Genomic DNA, 15574 nt, shown 5'->3' on the forward strand with positions numbered 1-15574 from the left:
GAATTCTGAAGTGTTTAGGGTTATATTATCTGCTCAGATTCAGCCAAATGCGTCAAAACTCATTGGATGGCCCTTCACAGTGCAGATGGACAATGACCCGAAGCATACTGCGAAAGCAACCCAATACGTTTTTAAGGCAAAGAAGTGGAATGTTCTGCAATGGCCAAGTCATTCACCTGACCTGAATCCAATTGGGCATACATTTCACTTGCTGAAGGCAAAACTGAAAGCAAAACACCCCAAGAACAAGCAGGTACTGAAGACACCTGCAGTAAAGGCCTGGCAGAGCATCACCGGGGAAGAAACCCAGCATCTAGTAATGTCTATGGGTTCCAGACTTCAGGCAGTCTTTGACTACAAAGCATTTGCAACCAAATATTAAAACTCACAATTTAATTTATGATTATGTTAGTTTGTCCAATTACTTTTGAGCCCCTAAAATTGGGGGACTATGTATAAAAATGGTTGTAATTCCTACACGGTTCATACAATCATTTGGACAAAACTCTTCAATTATAGATGAAAGTCTACACTTAAAGCACAACTTAATTGTTTCCTTTCAAATCCATTGTGGTGGGGTACAGAGCTAAAATGATGCAAATTGTGTCACTGTCCAAATACCTTATTTACATAGTCATAAATTTGTGAAAATGTACTAAAATAAAAAAGTTCTTCGCTTCGTCATTATAGGGTATTGTTTGTAGATTGATGAGGGAAAATAATTGTGTAATCCATTTTAGAATAAGGCTGTAACGTAACAATGTGGAAAAAGTCAAGGGGTCTGAATACTTTCTGAATGCACTGTACATGTAAATCTCAGAGACATAATGCATGCCACATGACATATTCACGTTAATACCAAGTTAAACGGAGCGTTTACAGTGAGAAATTCGATGTAAAAGATTCCATGACATTTATCTCAGCCTTTCAGTGAAGAGGGTCAGCAGACTGTTAACAGAAACAGTTCAGATTTTTTTTTGCCATTCCTATCACAACAGTCTCTGGGTTTGACTCACAGAACAGTCTCTAGGTTTGGAACCCATCATCAAATGGCCTTTCTAGTTACACTTTGTATTCTACCGTTAGAAAACAAATATAGGCCTATACTTTCAGTTCTTCATTTTTTGTGTGACCTTAGGTTTCTTGTAAGTTTCAGCCATTTTCAGTAACATGATGAACTAATAATTTTAGAAAGTGCACTTTGGGAGGCTTTTAGGCATGTCTTTTCAGTTGAGGGAAAAAAGTGAGATCTTATCTTAAATGATGGGAAATAACATTAACTTAAAACTTGCCGTTCTTGTGAAACTGAAACTGAGGTAATAACAAAAATCCCCGGCCGTTACCTTTATGCTCTCATTCCAGGAAACTGCTTATAGAATGAATATATATATATAATCAGTTAAGGTTTATGTATGAGAGTAAAAGTGATACTCCTAACTGTAGCAACAGTATCAAACAGTACCTGCTCCTTGAATGTCCCCAATGCTTTCACTCCTTGCACACCATTTAATTCTATCAGCTAGCTACTACTGCCCTCCCATGTTTAAAACAACTTACTGCTGCCACAAACATTTACAAAAGATGTCGTAAGACTTGTACACATTTTACTTGAACCCTTTTATTATGACGAAAGTATTTGCAGTACAATATACTCTTGAAAAACAAGGACAACGGATACATCATGCACCTTGAAATTAGTGACCCTTTTTAATAATTTTTAAATTCCTTAATCTTTATTTAAAGTGACAATGTCCCACAAACTTTTTCTTGCAATGATTTCATTATAAGTTAAAAAGCAGGGAAGTTGCATAACAGTTATGAAGTTTCCACACAGATTAGAATGAGAGAAAGCACTTTCCAGAGGACAGCATCATCACCCCACTCCTTTACCCTCCTTTGGCACTCACATGATAACAGCATCTGATCATGGCTCTCTTAAGCCTGCTAAATTAAGCCATTCACAGACCTGTATTTTGATAGAAGCTGGACTGTGAAAGACAGGTTAAGCAGAGACAAATTGTACCCAAGACACAGATAATGACAAGACGATGCAACAACGAGAGGAAAGATTACTCATGCCTTGTTTCGTGTAACTGGTCCCTGAAACAGTCAGTCATTACAATTCTCTAGGGGCTGAAGAGGGCAGGGAGGGAGGGTATGGGGACAAGCTCTGTAGCATAATGATTACATATTTTTAAAAAAATAATACTTTTGCACAAGGATATGATGATTGTGTCATTTTCACTCCCATTTTTTCTTGAATTCAGCCACACAGGAGAGCACAGCAAATATAGAACATTTTGGTTTTCTAATATTCAACTGCAATACCAAACTATGGTTTGAAATTCACGCAGGATTATTTAAGCAAACTCACATAAAATATCAGTCTGAGGAAAAGGCAAAAAAATGATATTTGGTACCGTTATGTGAGCTATGAAATGTTATTATCCTGAACATGACGAGTGAATAATACAAACAACAAAAAAGTACACCTGGAGCAAAACTGGCTTCACTTTTTAAGATATGTGATGTACAAGTGCTATTAATGATGTTCACAATGGAATCTTGAATTGAAACATTAAAAAAAAGGCTGACAATTTACTGCATCACAGAAGGTAAGAGATTCAGTTTGGGATTGGCCAGTATATGGGTTTTCATCAAAACCTAAACAATGCCACCTAAGTTCTCACAACAAAAATGAAATAATGGAATTTCTCTCTTCAACGGCAGGGTAGGCTTAGCCTAGTGGTTAGAGTGTTGGACTAGTAACCGAAAGGTTGCAAGTTCGAATCCCCGAGTTGACAAGGTACAAATCTGTCGTTCTGCCCCTGAACATGACAGTTAACCCACTGTTCCTAGGCCGTCATTGAAAATAAGAATTTGTTCTTAACTGACTTGCCTAGTTAAATAAAGGAGAAAAAAAAAAAACGGAAAAAAAACTGGGATAGATTTGAGCCCAACATTCACTGTTCATACATTGGTCCATAATGTGAAGGATACAGTTCAGCAATTGACTCTGAAAAGTTCACTGTTGAGTTACTTCTGACATGCTGTGTTCTGGAGCTAGCAGTTTTCCTACTGCCAAATTCTTCTGGGGAAGGGGGAATTCTCTTCTGCCTCCTATATGCTGATCTAGTGAGCGGGCAAGGTATGGACTTAAATCAGCTCCACGTAATTGGCTGGGAACATTCCAAAATGACCGTCTGGGCCATAGCCCCGCCACCAGCCCTCGTCAATCATCTCGATGCCATTGAGGATGTCATCAGGATCGAAGGAAATCTCTGTCTCATCAGCTGTGGAATGAAAAGAGCAATACCTCAGATCACCATGTCCATTCGGATATCTGTTGCTGTATTATTGTGTCTATTCCGTCGCCAATGTTTCCCTGATATCGTGAACGCCACTTAAAAAAACCAAAAGTATGTAGAAAGGATAATCGACCTATATATTTTTTATAAGATAATATTTGAGAACTAACAATCACCAAAATAAAAACGAGATAATCAGAAATCCCCAAAATGTCATGGCATGTGACTCCCATTGATTTTGTTATGTTTGAATCACCCAGATAGCATAAAAACAAGGCATAAGACATTGCAAAGTGTAGAATTGCAGGAAATTAGATTTGAAACTGCAGTTTCTCAGCTTCATGGCAAAATGTGTAGAATTGCAGGAAATTAGCTTTAAAACAGAAACATTTGGTCTATGCTGCCAAGAGGAGTGCCCCTAAAATCATGCCACCCCCCCAAAATTGCTACAGTTGCTGAAAAAAATACTAGAGTAACCACTGCTCACTGACTGCCAGTTTCCATCTAGCAGTTTCACCCACATTCTCCATAGGGGAAAAACATCACGGTTACACATTGTTCACACAGAGAACCAGTTTAGTGGGCCGAATGTCTACTGTAAATTGTCAGTAGGCTGTGACTGTAACAATGCTTACCAGCTTGGTAGTCGTATAGAGCCCTGGCACAGACGCCTCGGTCGGTCTTCTTTGCAGCCACCTCATTCGTGTTCTCTTCCACCTGAGCGAACAACAAGGGGTGCTATACCTCTGAGAATGCTCTTCACGTTTAAGTCCAAGCGCAAATATTTACCAAAGTCCTCTTGGCTTGAATGGTATTTCAATAATGATTGTTATAAGGAATTTTCTGATAAAAAAGTATACTATTGCTGTTTACAAATAATGAATCTCACTGCTCATGTGCTGACAAATATTTACCTGTGGGGGCTCTTCATAGAGGTTGTTTTGGGCTGGCTCTGTGGCATGGTTGTGCTCAGTGGGAGCTGCTGTTGCCTTTACTGAAACAGAAAAAAGTACATTCTTTTTCGGATAAAAACAATACCTCTCTACCAACAGGTGGCAGCAGCAGCACCAGGGACCCAGAGTACAAAGTAATTATGAAATGTGTCCAGAGAAAGGGTCATGATGAAACAGATGAGATGAATCGGACTGTTGTGTGTTCAGACTGAGGTGTGTGGGGAGCAGGGCCCACCTTCATCTTGCCACTGATCCTCAGGGGTTGCATTCTGCTCATCCAAGCACTCAGACTGGGATGGCTCACCCACACTGGGAGTGGATTCATCCACAACGGGCTCATCCACACTGGGTTCTTATGACACAATGTACACAAATGATATACGAGCACAGATACACACAGTGTACAAACATACTAAAGCATGCACTCAAATATTCAGACACTGAATAATTACAAAACCATCTGTCAAGTCTCATGGAAAACAACAAGCCACTGGATGAGATTGATGTACAGTGATCTAATGATGGACATGGCCTATGAGCCATGAGGGTGATGTTAAATTGAAATAACAAGAGATGAAAGGGAGTAGCATCAGGTCAATCATTTAGATTGATGGATTTAAAGCGAGTAGCATCAGGTAGATATTTGACCAAAACACAAACATAGCAATTGAATGTCACTCAGTCACCTACGTGTGAAGTATTTGTGTGTGTGTTTGGAAAGGGTCAGTTTGTGTCAGCAGTATGAGTGAGCTCAGACCTGCAGCAGGGACAGGAGAGGCAGAGCCTGCTGGCAGAGGGGAGGCTTGGCGCAGGGGCAAGCGGGACGGCTCGGGCTCGCATGGTTGCTTAGAGAGAAAAGGGCTGTTCAAACGCCCTGAGAAACACACACCAGAGCAGACAGACAGGTTGGCCGGGAAGGTTACCCAGCAGAGCAGAGACAACACAAAGCAGATGTGGACTAGAGACAAGACTTGATACGAGACAATGAGTTAAAGTTGATGAAGGCAGAGTAATGCGACAAGATTCTCATTCTGCATGTTTCAACGTGGCCCAGACAATCCCCTGATCTCGCTGCAAGACCACATCCCCACTTGACAGAGCTAGAAAGCCCAGCAAGGAAACACTCATGGAAAAAACAATTTTAAGAACTACACTATGTATATAAACAGCAAACAGTTGTATTGAATTGGTGGCTTACCTGGCTGGGGGCTGGCAGGGGTGTGGGCAGCAGCAGGGGTGTCAGTGTCTGCAGTGCTGGGGGCCATGCCCTTCTCTCTCTGCTTGAACATCTCTCTGGGGTTCATAGAGCGCTGAGAGATCAGGGAGGCCGCCTCCTGAAACACACCATGTGGTCAGACAGACACACTGGGTATTGTATAGCCATAGCAACGTTCCAGATGTTCCCTTTAATAAAGAACACAATACCATCTACTGTATGCATAAAGGTGTTCTGAATGATGTTCAAAGGTGAGAAGTCATGACCACAGTAGATGGTAGTGGAGCAGAAAGAATGTACATACAGGAAAATGAAGGTATGTGAAGCTATGGCGAGTTTAGATTCATGCAAGGAACAGTTTTGGTTGTGTCAATGGAAAGGGAAGCAGGAAACAGAGGGTTCTGAGTCACAGGGTATAGGGAACCTTTAAACAATTATTAAACCTACAGGGGGCCACAGTTAACTCACATTGGCTTTCTCCACAGATTCACCACGCTTCATCCCTTTCTTCTGAGCTGCCTGGAAGTCCTTCTCCTGCTCCTCCTGATGATGATGGATGATGATGATGCACCATACATAATTCAACACTACCCACGAGGCAACACCTACCGTTTCTGTTTTGTTTGTTCTTGTGTTATACTTACGTCCTAAATGTGTGCCTTCACATTTAAAACAGATAATTTAAGTGAGGTGCAGACCTGGGTTCAAATATCTCAATTACTTTAATATACATTTCAAAGAAAGTGTTCAGATATTTTTGGGGGAAAAAGTAATAGTTGAATATTGGAATGGAAATACACTTGGAAAGTATTGACGTATTTTAAAATATACTGACTCAAATACCTGGGTTAAATGCATGGGAGTGTATTTAAATAGTATTTGAAAATACATTTAAATAGTAGGCTATTTATAGGAAATTATTTGAAAATACTTCCAATAGAAGTAATTGAGTCAGGCTACATTATTTGAAAATATGTAGGCCTATTTACATAACAAATACACATGTATTTGAACCCAGTTCTGGCAGGGTGCATGTTGCATAAACGGATCTGCTGCCCCCTACATGAGGATGAAACACCAGTTAAACATAGCGGATTTGATTTGAATTCTCCTCAGTCAGCCGGCCTGTCCTGCTGTGAGTCAGTACACAACTCACCCATTGTTGTTTTTCATTGTCTCTGCTCTCAGCTTCCTGCTGCTGCTGGTACTTCCTGTTAAACAAATGGGAAAAGCAGACTTAATGGAAACCTGGCTGTCTTAATAAGGTCAACTCGATAAGTTAAACACCTCCAGCTAAGTTTACTAACCACCATTTTACTCACTTCTGCTGGTCAATCATAGAGGCCCTCTCCTTGTCTCTCTTCTCTCTGAGAGTTGCCTCCTTGGCCTCTCGATCCTTCCGATCTTTCTCCAGCTTCTGGCGCTCTTCGTCTGCCTTGCTGCGCTCCTCCCGCTGCCGCTTCTCCTCATCTTTCTGAGACACACAGAACACGAGACCAGGTTAGGGTATTCACTGTCATAAAGGACTATTTAATCAGAACAAGCTGAGCAACACAAGCAAATCTAACCAGTATTTACATTTAAATGTACCTTTTTGTCATTCAGCAGACGCTCTAATCCAGAGCGACTTACAATTAGTTCCTTCATCTTAAGATAACTAGGTGAGACAACATCACAATCGTATCAACTACATTTTCCCTCATGAGCAAAGTCAGTGCTAGTAGGAAAAGCACGTGAGAGTTATTTAAGATACTCTTCAGAGGTAGGTTTTCAAACGTTTTCAGAAGATGGGCAGGGACTCTGCTGTCCTGACTTTAAGGGGAAGCTTGTTCCACCATTGGGATGCCAGGACAGAGAAAGGTGTTGACTGGCTGAGTGGGAGCTGCCCTCCTGTAGGGGTGGGAGGGCCAAGAGACCAGAGGTGGCGTGCTCGGTTTGGGATATAGTGTTTGAGCATAGCCTGAAGGTAAGGAGGGGCTTCACACTGCTGCTCTGTAGGCAAGTACCAGGGTCTGGAAGATGATGCAAGCTTCGACTGGACGCCAGTGGCATGTGCGGAGGAGCGTGGCGACATGGAGAACTTAAGAAGGTTGATGGCACAAGCGGGGAGCCCAGCCAACAGCGAGTTAGTTGCAGTATTCTACATGGGATATGACAAGTGCCTGGATTAGGACCTGCGCCATTCCTGTGTGAGGTAGGGTCATACTCTACGGATGTTGTAGAGCATTAACGTGCTGGAGCCACGCCAAGGTTCTTTGCACTCTGGGAGGGGGACACCGTGGAGTCCCTGTAGTGGCAGTAAGGTGTTGGGGCTGACTCACCTCTGCCTGCGCCCAGAAGTTGTCTTTATTGGTCCGTTTGATTTCAGACATGGCGTTGGTCTTCTGATACACAGAGCCCTGTCACAAAATACAAGCATTAGTTAAACACAACAAAAAACAAATAGGCACTCCTAGACACCAACCCCCCACCTAGATCCAGTACTGACACAGCATGTTGGTTTATTATGCCGAGTTAACAGGCTTTAAACAGCCTGTCCTGGCCTGGCCTCTCTGGCTCCAGCCCTGGCCAACAATCATGAGCTCAACTAAGCCCCTGGATTCTACTGCACATGAGTCATTGTAAACAACCAGCTCTGCACGTCACAACATCCAACATGTTGGAAACAAACCCACAATGAGAATCTCTCATCCGCAGCCTTGTGCAATGAATCTTACCAAAAATGTCCACAGGCAGACAAGTTATTAACCGAAACAAAATTAGCTATGAGAGTATATCTGACCAGAAAGCAACTTGCCTAACAGTGCAACCTGCCTGTACAAAACATATCTACAGACACTTAACATCTGATGAAACCAACTCAATGCATAACTAAAATGTTCTGATTTTAATTTCCAAAAGGATAAGATGATGTATTTCGTACGTACCACAGGTCCCTGGGGACCAGCGTCTCGGAACTTGTTGGACTCTTTGTGGAAGCTGTAGTTGGCCCCTGAGGCCTTGGCCACCTTTTGCATAATAGCCTCAGGTTCCACATCCTCCTCTGCACGGGCATTTATTGTGACATGGGCTCCCTGGAGTTACAGCAGACATTTTAGCTACAAACAACACGCGTCACACATTCCAGCCAGATAAGGCCATGAAAGGGCTGTCCGTAGGAGGGATATTTGATATGTGACAGGCACCACCCATAGGATCTGTTGACATGCAGTTAGCAAGGTCACTTTCATGATAACAACTGATAACAGACCACTTCCAGAGCTGATTCATAAACCACAACCAATAATTCACCATAAGTAGCATCCAACTTCTGCTTAACTCTTAACCACTCAAAAGCTATAACTGGCACTAACAGGGGTGTCTACTCAGTCTTTCCTGCAATTGTTCTTAATTTCATGTCCTGTTGAGGTTAGTGTTGAAAGTGTACACATAAATACACTATATATGCACAAATGTATGTGGACGCCCCTTCAAATTAGTGGATTAGACTATTTCAGCCACACCCGTTGCTGACAGGTGTATAAAATCGAGGACACAGCCATGAAAACTCCATAGACAAACATTGGCAGTAGAATGACCTTACTGAAGAGCTCAGACTTTCTACGTGGCACCGTCACAGGATGCCACCTTTCCAACAAGTCAGTTCGTCAAATTTCTGTCCTGCTAGAGCTGCCCCGCTCAACTGTGAGTGCTGTTATTGTGAAGTGGAAACGTCTAGGAGCAACAACGGTTCATCCACGAAGTGGTAGGCCACACAATCTCAAAAAGTGACAGCCAAGTGCTGAAGCTCGTAAAAAAAATCATCTGTCCTCGGTGGAAACACTCACTACCGAGTTCCAAACTGCCTCTGGGAGCAACGTCAGCAAAATAATAGTTTGTTGGGAGTTTCATGAAATGGGTTTCCATGGCCGAACAGCTGCACACAAGCCTAAGATCACCATTTGCAATGCCAAGCGTCGGCTGGAGTGGTGTAAAGCTCGCCGCCATTGGACTCTGGAGCAGTGGAAATGCGTTCTCTGGAGTGATGAATCACACTTCACCATTTGGCAGTTTGACGGACAAATCTGGGTTTGGCAGATACCAGGATAATGCTACCTGCCCCAATGCATAGTGCAACTGTAAAGTTCGGTGGATGAGGAATAATGGTCTGGGGCTGTTTTTCATGGTTTGGGCTAGGCCCCTTCGTTCCAGTGAAGGGAAATCATAACGCTACAGCATACAATGACATTCTAGATGATTCTGTGCTTCCAACTTTGTGGCAACAGTTTGGGGAAGGCCCTTTCCTGTTTCAGCATGACAATCCGTGCACAAAGCGAGGTCCATACAGAAATTATTTGTCTAGGTAAGTGTGGAAGAACTTGACTGGCCTGCACAGAGCCCTGACCTCAACCCGATTGAACACCTTTGGGATGAATTGGAACGCCGACTGCGAGCTAGGCCCAATCGTCCAACATCAGTAACCGGCCTCACTAATGCTCGTGGTTGAATGGATGCAAGTTCCCTCAGCAATGTTCCAACATCTAGTGGAAAGCCTTCCGAGAAGAGTGGAGGCTGATATAGCATGAAAGGGGAGACCAACTCCATTAATGTCCATGTTTTTGGAATGAGATGTTCAATGAGCAGGTGTCCACATACTACGCAATTACACTACATGACCAAAAGTAGTCGATTTTGATCATTAACTAAACATAAGCAGTCTGGATGGAAAAAATGTCTAGACCAGGGGTACTCAACTCTTACCCTACGAGGTCCGGAGCCTGCTGGTTCTGTTCTACCTGATAATGAATTGCACACACCTGGTGTCCCAGGTCTAAATCAGTCCCTAATTTGAAGGGAGCAATTTAAAAAAATGCAGTGGAACAGGCTTCGAGGTCCAGAGTTGGAGGGGTCTAAACCATGCCAAATTAAATTACCTTGAGAAAATTAGCTATGGAGCTGACATGATTGGCACATAGTCCTTTCCTGGCGTCTTTCACACCTTCTCCAGTCTGAAACACAAATACTCATAAGATTCATTCAACTTGACAACCTGATTTACCAAATACAGAGGAGTGCCACCTTTGGAAGAAAAGGGAGTGTAGTGCAGCACTCACCCAGTTGATCAGGACGTATTTGCACAGGCCAGAGTTTGGGTCCTCGACACGACAGAAAGCGTACATTATTTTACCGCTGCTAAGTTCCTCCACCAGTTCCTCCAGTCCACCATCTGAAAACACCAGTATCGGGAACATTGTAGAATTTATGTTCTATGCAAAGTCTGTCATGTACATTACTGTGTATAGCCTACATTATGTACACAATATATGGCAAATTACTCCCTTTTTCAACATGCTCTATTTTTGACAGTGTGTATGTGTTGTAAGTAGGGCTGCAGATTTTGGGGAATATTCAGAGGTGGAAACTTTCCTTGGGAATTAATACCATTTAAATGTAGACGTTTTTTGCATTGGATATATTTACCATATCATATGGAGACAGAAACAAACATTTGACCTTATCATAAGTAGACATAATTGCAAATGATTAAATCCTTCCAATAGGAAGATTTTTATTTTATTTTTTTAATTAAATGAGTTGACTTTTCACATGGGATGATTTCACTGGACAACAAAAGAAAGGGAATATTGAATGATCCATCACATCTCCCAAAAACGTTTTCAACTTACACTACCGTTCAAAACTTTGGGGTCACTTAGAAATTCAATTTTTTTAAAGAAAAGCACATTTTTTGTCCATTAAAATAACACAATCAGAAATACAGTGTAGACATTGTTAATGTTGTAAATGACTATTGTAGCTGGAAACAGCTGATTTTTAATGGAATATCTACATAGGCCCATTATCAGCAACCATCACTCCTGTGTTCCAATGGCACGTTGTGTTCCAATGGCACGTTGTGTTAGCTAATCCAAGTTGATCATTTTAAAAGGCTAATCGATCATTACAAAACCCTTTTGCAATTATGTTAGCACAACTGAAAACTGTTGTGCTCATTAAAGAAGCAATAAAACTGGCCTTCTTTAGACTAGTTGAGTATCTGGAGCATCAGCATTTATGGGTTCGATTACAGGCTCAAAATGGCCAGAAACAAAGACCTTTCTTCTGAAACTCATCAGTCTATTCTTGTTCTGAGAAATGAAGGCTATTCCATGCAAGAAATTACCAAGAAACTGAAGATCTCGTACAACGCTGTGTACGACTCCCTTCACAGAACAGGGCTAACTGGCTCCAACCAGAATGGAAAGAGTGGGAGGCGTCGGTGCACAACTGAGCAAGAGGACAAGTACATTAGTGTCTAGTTTGAGAAACAGGCACCTCAAGTCCTCAACTGGCAGCTTCATGAAATAAAGTGACACCATAGGTGAAATGAAATGACACCATAGGTCTTGTTGATCTCTGCACACGACAGGATGCTCTTGTCAGCATATTTGGGGTCCAACATGTACGCTGCGGCATGTATGGGCTTCAGGCAGAAGTCTTCATGCTTTTTGATGTATTTCAGAACTGCAGTTTCCTCTGCTTGGAGCAACAGTGAAGTGGGCAGGGTAGTACGGATTTAAGGATGGCATTGTCTCCCTCAATTTGTGCAATGGCTACTGCTTTAGGTTTTACGAGTTTCAGGCTGCAAACCACTCTCTCCCAAAATACATCATCCAGGAGGATCCTCTTGATGGGGCTGTCCATATTGGCAGACTATGATATGACCATTTCTTGGAGACGCCTTCCCCTCCAGGACTGTCAAACATGATGACAACACCACCCTAATGGGTGTTGCTGGGCAGCTTCAATGTGGTGCTCTTATTGTTCTCACTTTGCTTGGTGAGGTAGATTGCTGTTATAACTTGATGACCCTTCACATACCTAACCATTTCCTTGGCTCTCTTGTAGAGTGTATCCATTGTTTTCAGTGCCATGATGTCCTTGAGGAGCTGATTCAATGCATGAACAGCACAGCCAATGGGTGTGATGTAACGGTAGGACTCCTCCACTTTAGACCAAGCAGCCTTCATGTTCGCAGCATTGTCTGTCACCAGTGGAAATACCTTCTGTGGTCCAAGGTCATTGATGACTGCCTTCAGCTCATCTGCAATGTAGAGACCGGTGTGTCTGTGCGCTTGTAGAATACTGGTTAGGTGTGGAGATGATGTAGTTAATTATTCCTTGTCCACGAACATTCGACCACCCATCAAGAGTTGATTGCAATACAGTCTGCTTTCTCTATGATTTGCTTGACCTTCACTTGAACTCTGTATCCAGAAAATGAGTAGATAACGCATGTCTGGTTGGAGCGGTGTATGCTGGGCAAAGAACATTCAGAAATCACTTCCAATACACCTTGCCTGTGAGCATCAGAGGTGAACCAGTTGCATACACAGCTCGAGCGAGACATTCATCAGCATTTCTGACTACATTCCTCCATTGAGTCAAAAAAACCTTCTGAATCGAGGAGAACCCTGTTGCTATTGATAAAGTGTCTGATTCATCCTTTTCCACCTCGAATAGAAGTAGAGGGACTTTTGTCAGAGGTCGCTTGTTGTGAGCGCTGAGGGAACTTTATGCACTTGGCCAGATGATTCAGCATATTTGTTACATTCTTCACATATGAGTTGGCACAGTATTTGCAAATGTACACAGCTTTTCCTTCTACATTAGCTGCAGTGAAATGTCTCCACACATCAGATGGTGCCCGTAGCATTTTCCTGTAAAGATTAGAAAAGAAATGAGTGAAAAAAAAACAAATACAATTCCATATGCAGATAAATAGTTAAGCAGTTAGATTAAACAACTCCTTTGCAAGATAAATGTTTTAAAATTAAACATGTATGGAAACAGGTGAATTAACACTCCTCAGTTAGCAGGCTCAAGCAATCTAAACCCTACATGGTAGCAAAAACGAACCATCAGAAATTGTTAACAAGTTAGAAATGATTTAAACACACTTTGCTGTAGGCTACTATTTACTAGTTAACAAAAAAAATCATGCATGTCATATAAAATATATTCACTCCTCCCAGTATTGTAATCAAAACTTACCAGAAAGCATGGAGTCCTTGGCTCAGACAATGTAGTAATGTGGGCTCAATAGCATCTCAGTGTGCAAGATCTTGAGAATCAGCTATACATGTGATGGAAGAATGCACTGTGCATGCAGAAGGTTGCAATTCCATTGAAATGGGGATAGTTTAACTAAAATATGCCACAAGACCTAGAATTGCCTTGTGTATCCCATAAAAAAAGGTTCACTGTTATAAGCTAACTTTTTGATGAATTTAAGCAAAATTCCCCAAATTCCAGGGTTTAACTTCCATTGGAAAATTTCTGGAAAGATACCGGAATTTTACTGCAAAGTTTCCAACCCTTTGCAACCCTAGTTGTAAGCATCTTGATTAATCCCCCTGCCCCCCAAAAAAGCGAATACACCAGCGTAAGCCTTTTGTATACCACGTCAATTAATTATCAGATCTACGCAGAAACAGAGTGCTCATTTTCTTTATATTCCTGGATAGTCACCTGTTGAAGTGTCCTGGGGCAAGGATTCTTTTTGGGATTTTCATGTCCCTCAGCCAAGCACCTGATTCTCTTATTTTTCAATCTTGGCTAAAGCGCGTTTGGGTACACTTTCTACTTAATGATAGCTACTTTGAGGAACATTTTTGCCAACTTACTATGACTGACATGTGGTCGTCTCACCTTGCTACCTTAAAATGAATGCACTAACTCTAAACTAAGTCGCTCTGGATAAGAGCGTCTGCTAAATGACTAAAATGTAAATGTTTCCCCCTACCACATTACACATGCTTGGTTATCTTTCTTTTCACATATGCAAATAGTTATCTTCTGAAAAAAATCAGTCTGGGAGACTTACCCAAACAATAAAAATATGCCACTACTGCAGAAGATTAACATTTACCTTTGCTTGCATCTTTTAAATTGCCTTACTGTGCTTAGAGAGCAATTCAGTGGCATACCATAAGTGAGGGTGATGATCTCAGACAACATTGCAGACTCGATACCAAACAGAATACATTTACATGTTGGAGCCTTTCTTGGATTCTGTCTACCACACTCACCTCCCTTCTCTGCCAATCGTATATCATTAGTGTTCCCCTCGTAGGTGAACAAGGCCCTGCAGAGAAGAACGCCAGGTTACAGGATCACACAACCATTGCAAAATTGTAGATTGGTAGCCTAATAAGCAGTTTAAACAGACTGTCAGCATCAATATTCACAACCACACTTAGCAAGCTATTGCAGAATAGCATCCTGAAGCAACCTGGCTAAGTGATGTGCCTTACTCAAAACAACATGACACTTGATTGAACTGCATAACTTTGGATCGGAACCATTAAAGCTGCAATATGTAACTTTTTGGGTGACCCCCCAAATTCACATTGAAAAGTGAGATATAGAGCTATCATCCTCATTGAAAGCAAGTCAAAGAAGCGGTAGATCTGTTCCATTTCATGATAGCCAAATTGGTAGTTACAGTCTTGTCCCATCGTGACAACTTCCGTACAGAGGCGAAGGTCGAGAGCCATGCATCCTCCGAAACACAACCATGCCAAGCCGCACCAATGTGTCAGAGGAAACACTGTACAACTTGCAACCAAAATCAGCGCGCATGTGCCAGGCTCGCCACAGAAGTTGCTAGAGCGCGATGGGACAAGTACATCCCAGCCAGCCAAACCCTCCCCTAACTCGGAAGATGCTGGGCCAATTGTGCACCTCCTCATTGGTCTCCGGTCGCGACACAGCCCGGGATCAAACCCAGGTCTGTAAAGATGCCTCAAGCACTGCAATGCAGTGCCCTATACCACTGCGCCACTCGGGAGTCTATGTGAGCTATTTCTATGCTTCCCGTTCTTAAGTTTCATTTTTGCATCTTTTACTTTCGGTTTTGTACATAAGCTTCAAAGAGCTGAAAATACTATATTTTCGATTTAGATGGCACACTATACTTGCTTGTATTGTCACATACTGAAAATAGGAAAACTATTAGAATTTGAACAAACAGGAAATGGCGGAGCGATTTCTGCATAGCGCAACTTAAAGTGCGCAAAATGTAGAGCTTTTGTAATAGTGCATTACTATGTACA

The 15574-nt window shown here is 42.1% G+C and overlaps 1 protein-coding gene across 4 annotated transcripts in view; it reads right to left on the reverse strand.

The window, feature by feature from the left end:
• Positions 1-1598: 1598 nt before the first annotated feature.
• LOC106579831 (drebrin-like protein B) overlaps positions 1599-15574 on the reverse strand; it is a 16381-nt gene continuing 2405 nt past the window's right edge. For 2 of the 4 annotated variants that reach the window (XM_014160083.2, XM_045703115.1), the window contains exons 2-15: positions 14549-14604; positions 10571-10683; positions 10391-10465; positions 8405-8551; positions 7799-7876; positions 6800-6951; positions 6634-6688; positions 5946-6020; positions 5460-5595; positions 5019-5135; positions 4497-4613; positions 4223-4302; positions 3944-4025; positions 1599-3293 (exon numbers count right to left, since the gene is read on the reverse strand). In XM_014160083.2, the coding sequence (XP_014015558.1) occupies positions 3157-3293; positions 3944-4025; positions 4223-4302; positions 4497-4613; positions 5019-5135; positions 5460-5595; positions 5946-6020; positions 6634-6688; positions 6800-6951; positions 7799-7876; positions 8405-8551; positions 10391-10465; positions 10571-10683; positions 14549-14604 (1420 nt within the window). In that variant the 3' untranslated portion in view covers positions 1599-3156. The remainder of the gene's footprint in view (positions 3294-3943; positions 4026-4222; positions 4303-4496; positions 4614-5018; positions 5136-5459; positions 5596-5945; positions 6021-6633; positions 6689-6799; positions 6952-7798; positions 7877-8404; positions 8552-10390; positions 10466-10570; positions 10684-14548; positions 14605-15574) is intronic. The other 2 variants (XM_014160084.2, XM_014160086.2) reach the window with 2 other exon arrangements.

Source organism: Salmo salar, chromosome ssa20 (genome assembly GCF_905237065.1).
Source record: "Salmo salar chromosome ssa20, Ssal_v3.1, whole genome shotgun sequence".
NCBI lineage: Eukaryota > Metazoa > Chordata > Actinopteri > Salmoniformes > Salmonidae > Salmo > Salmo salar.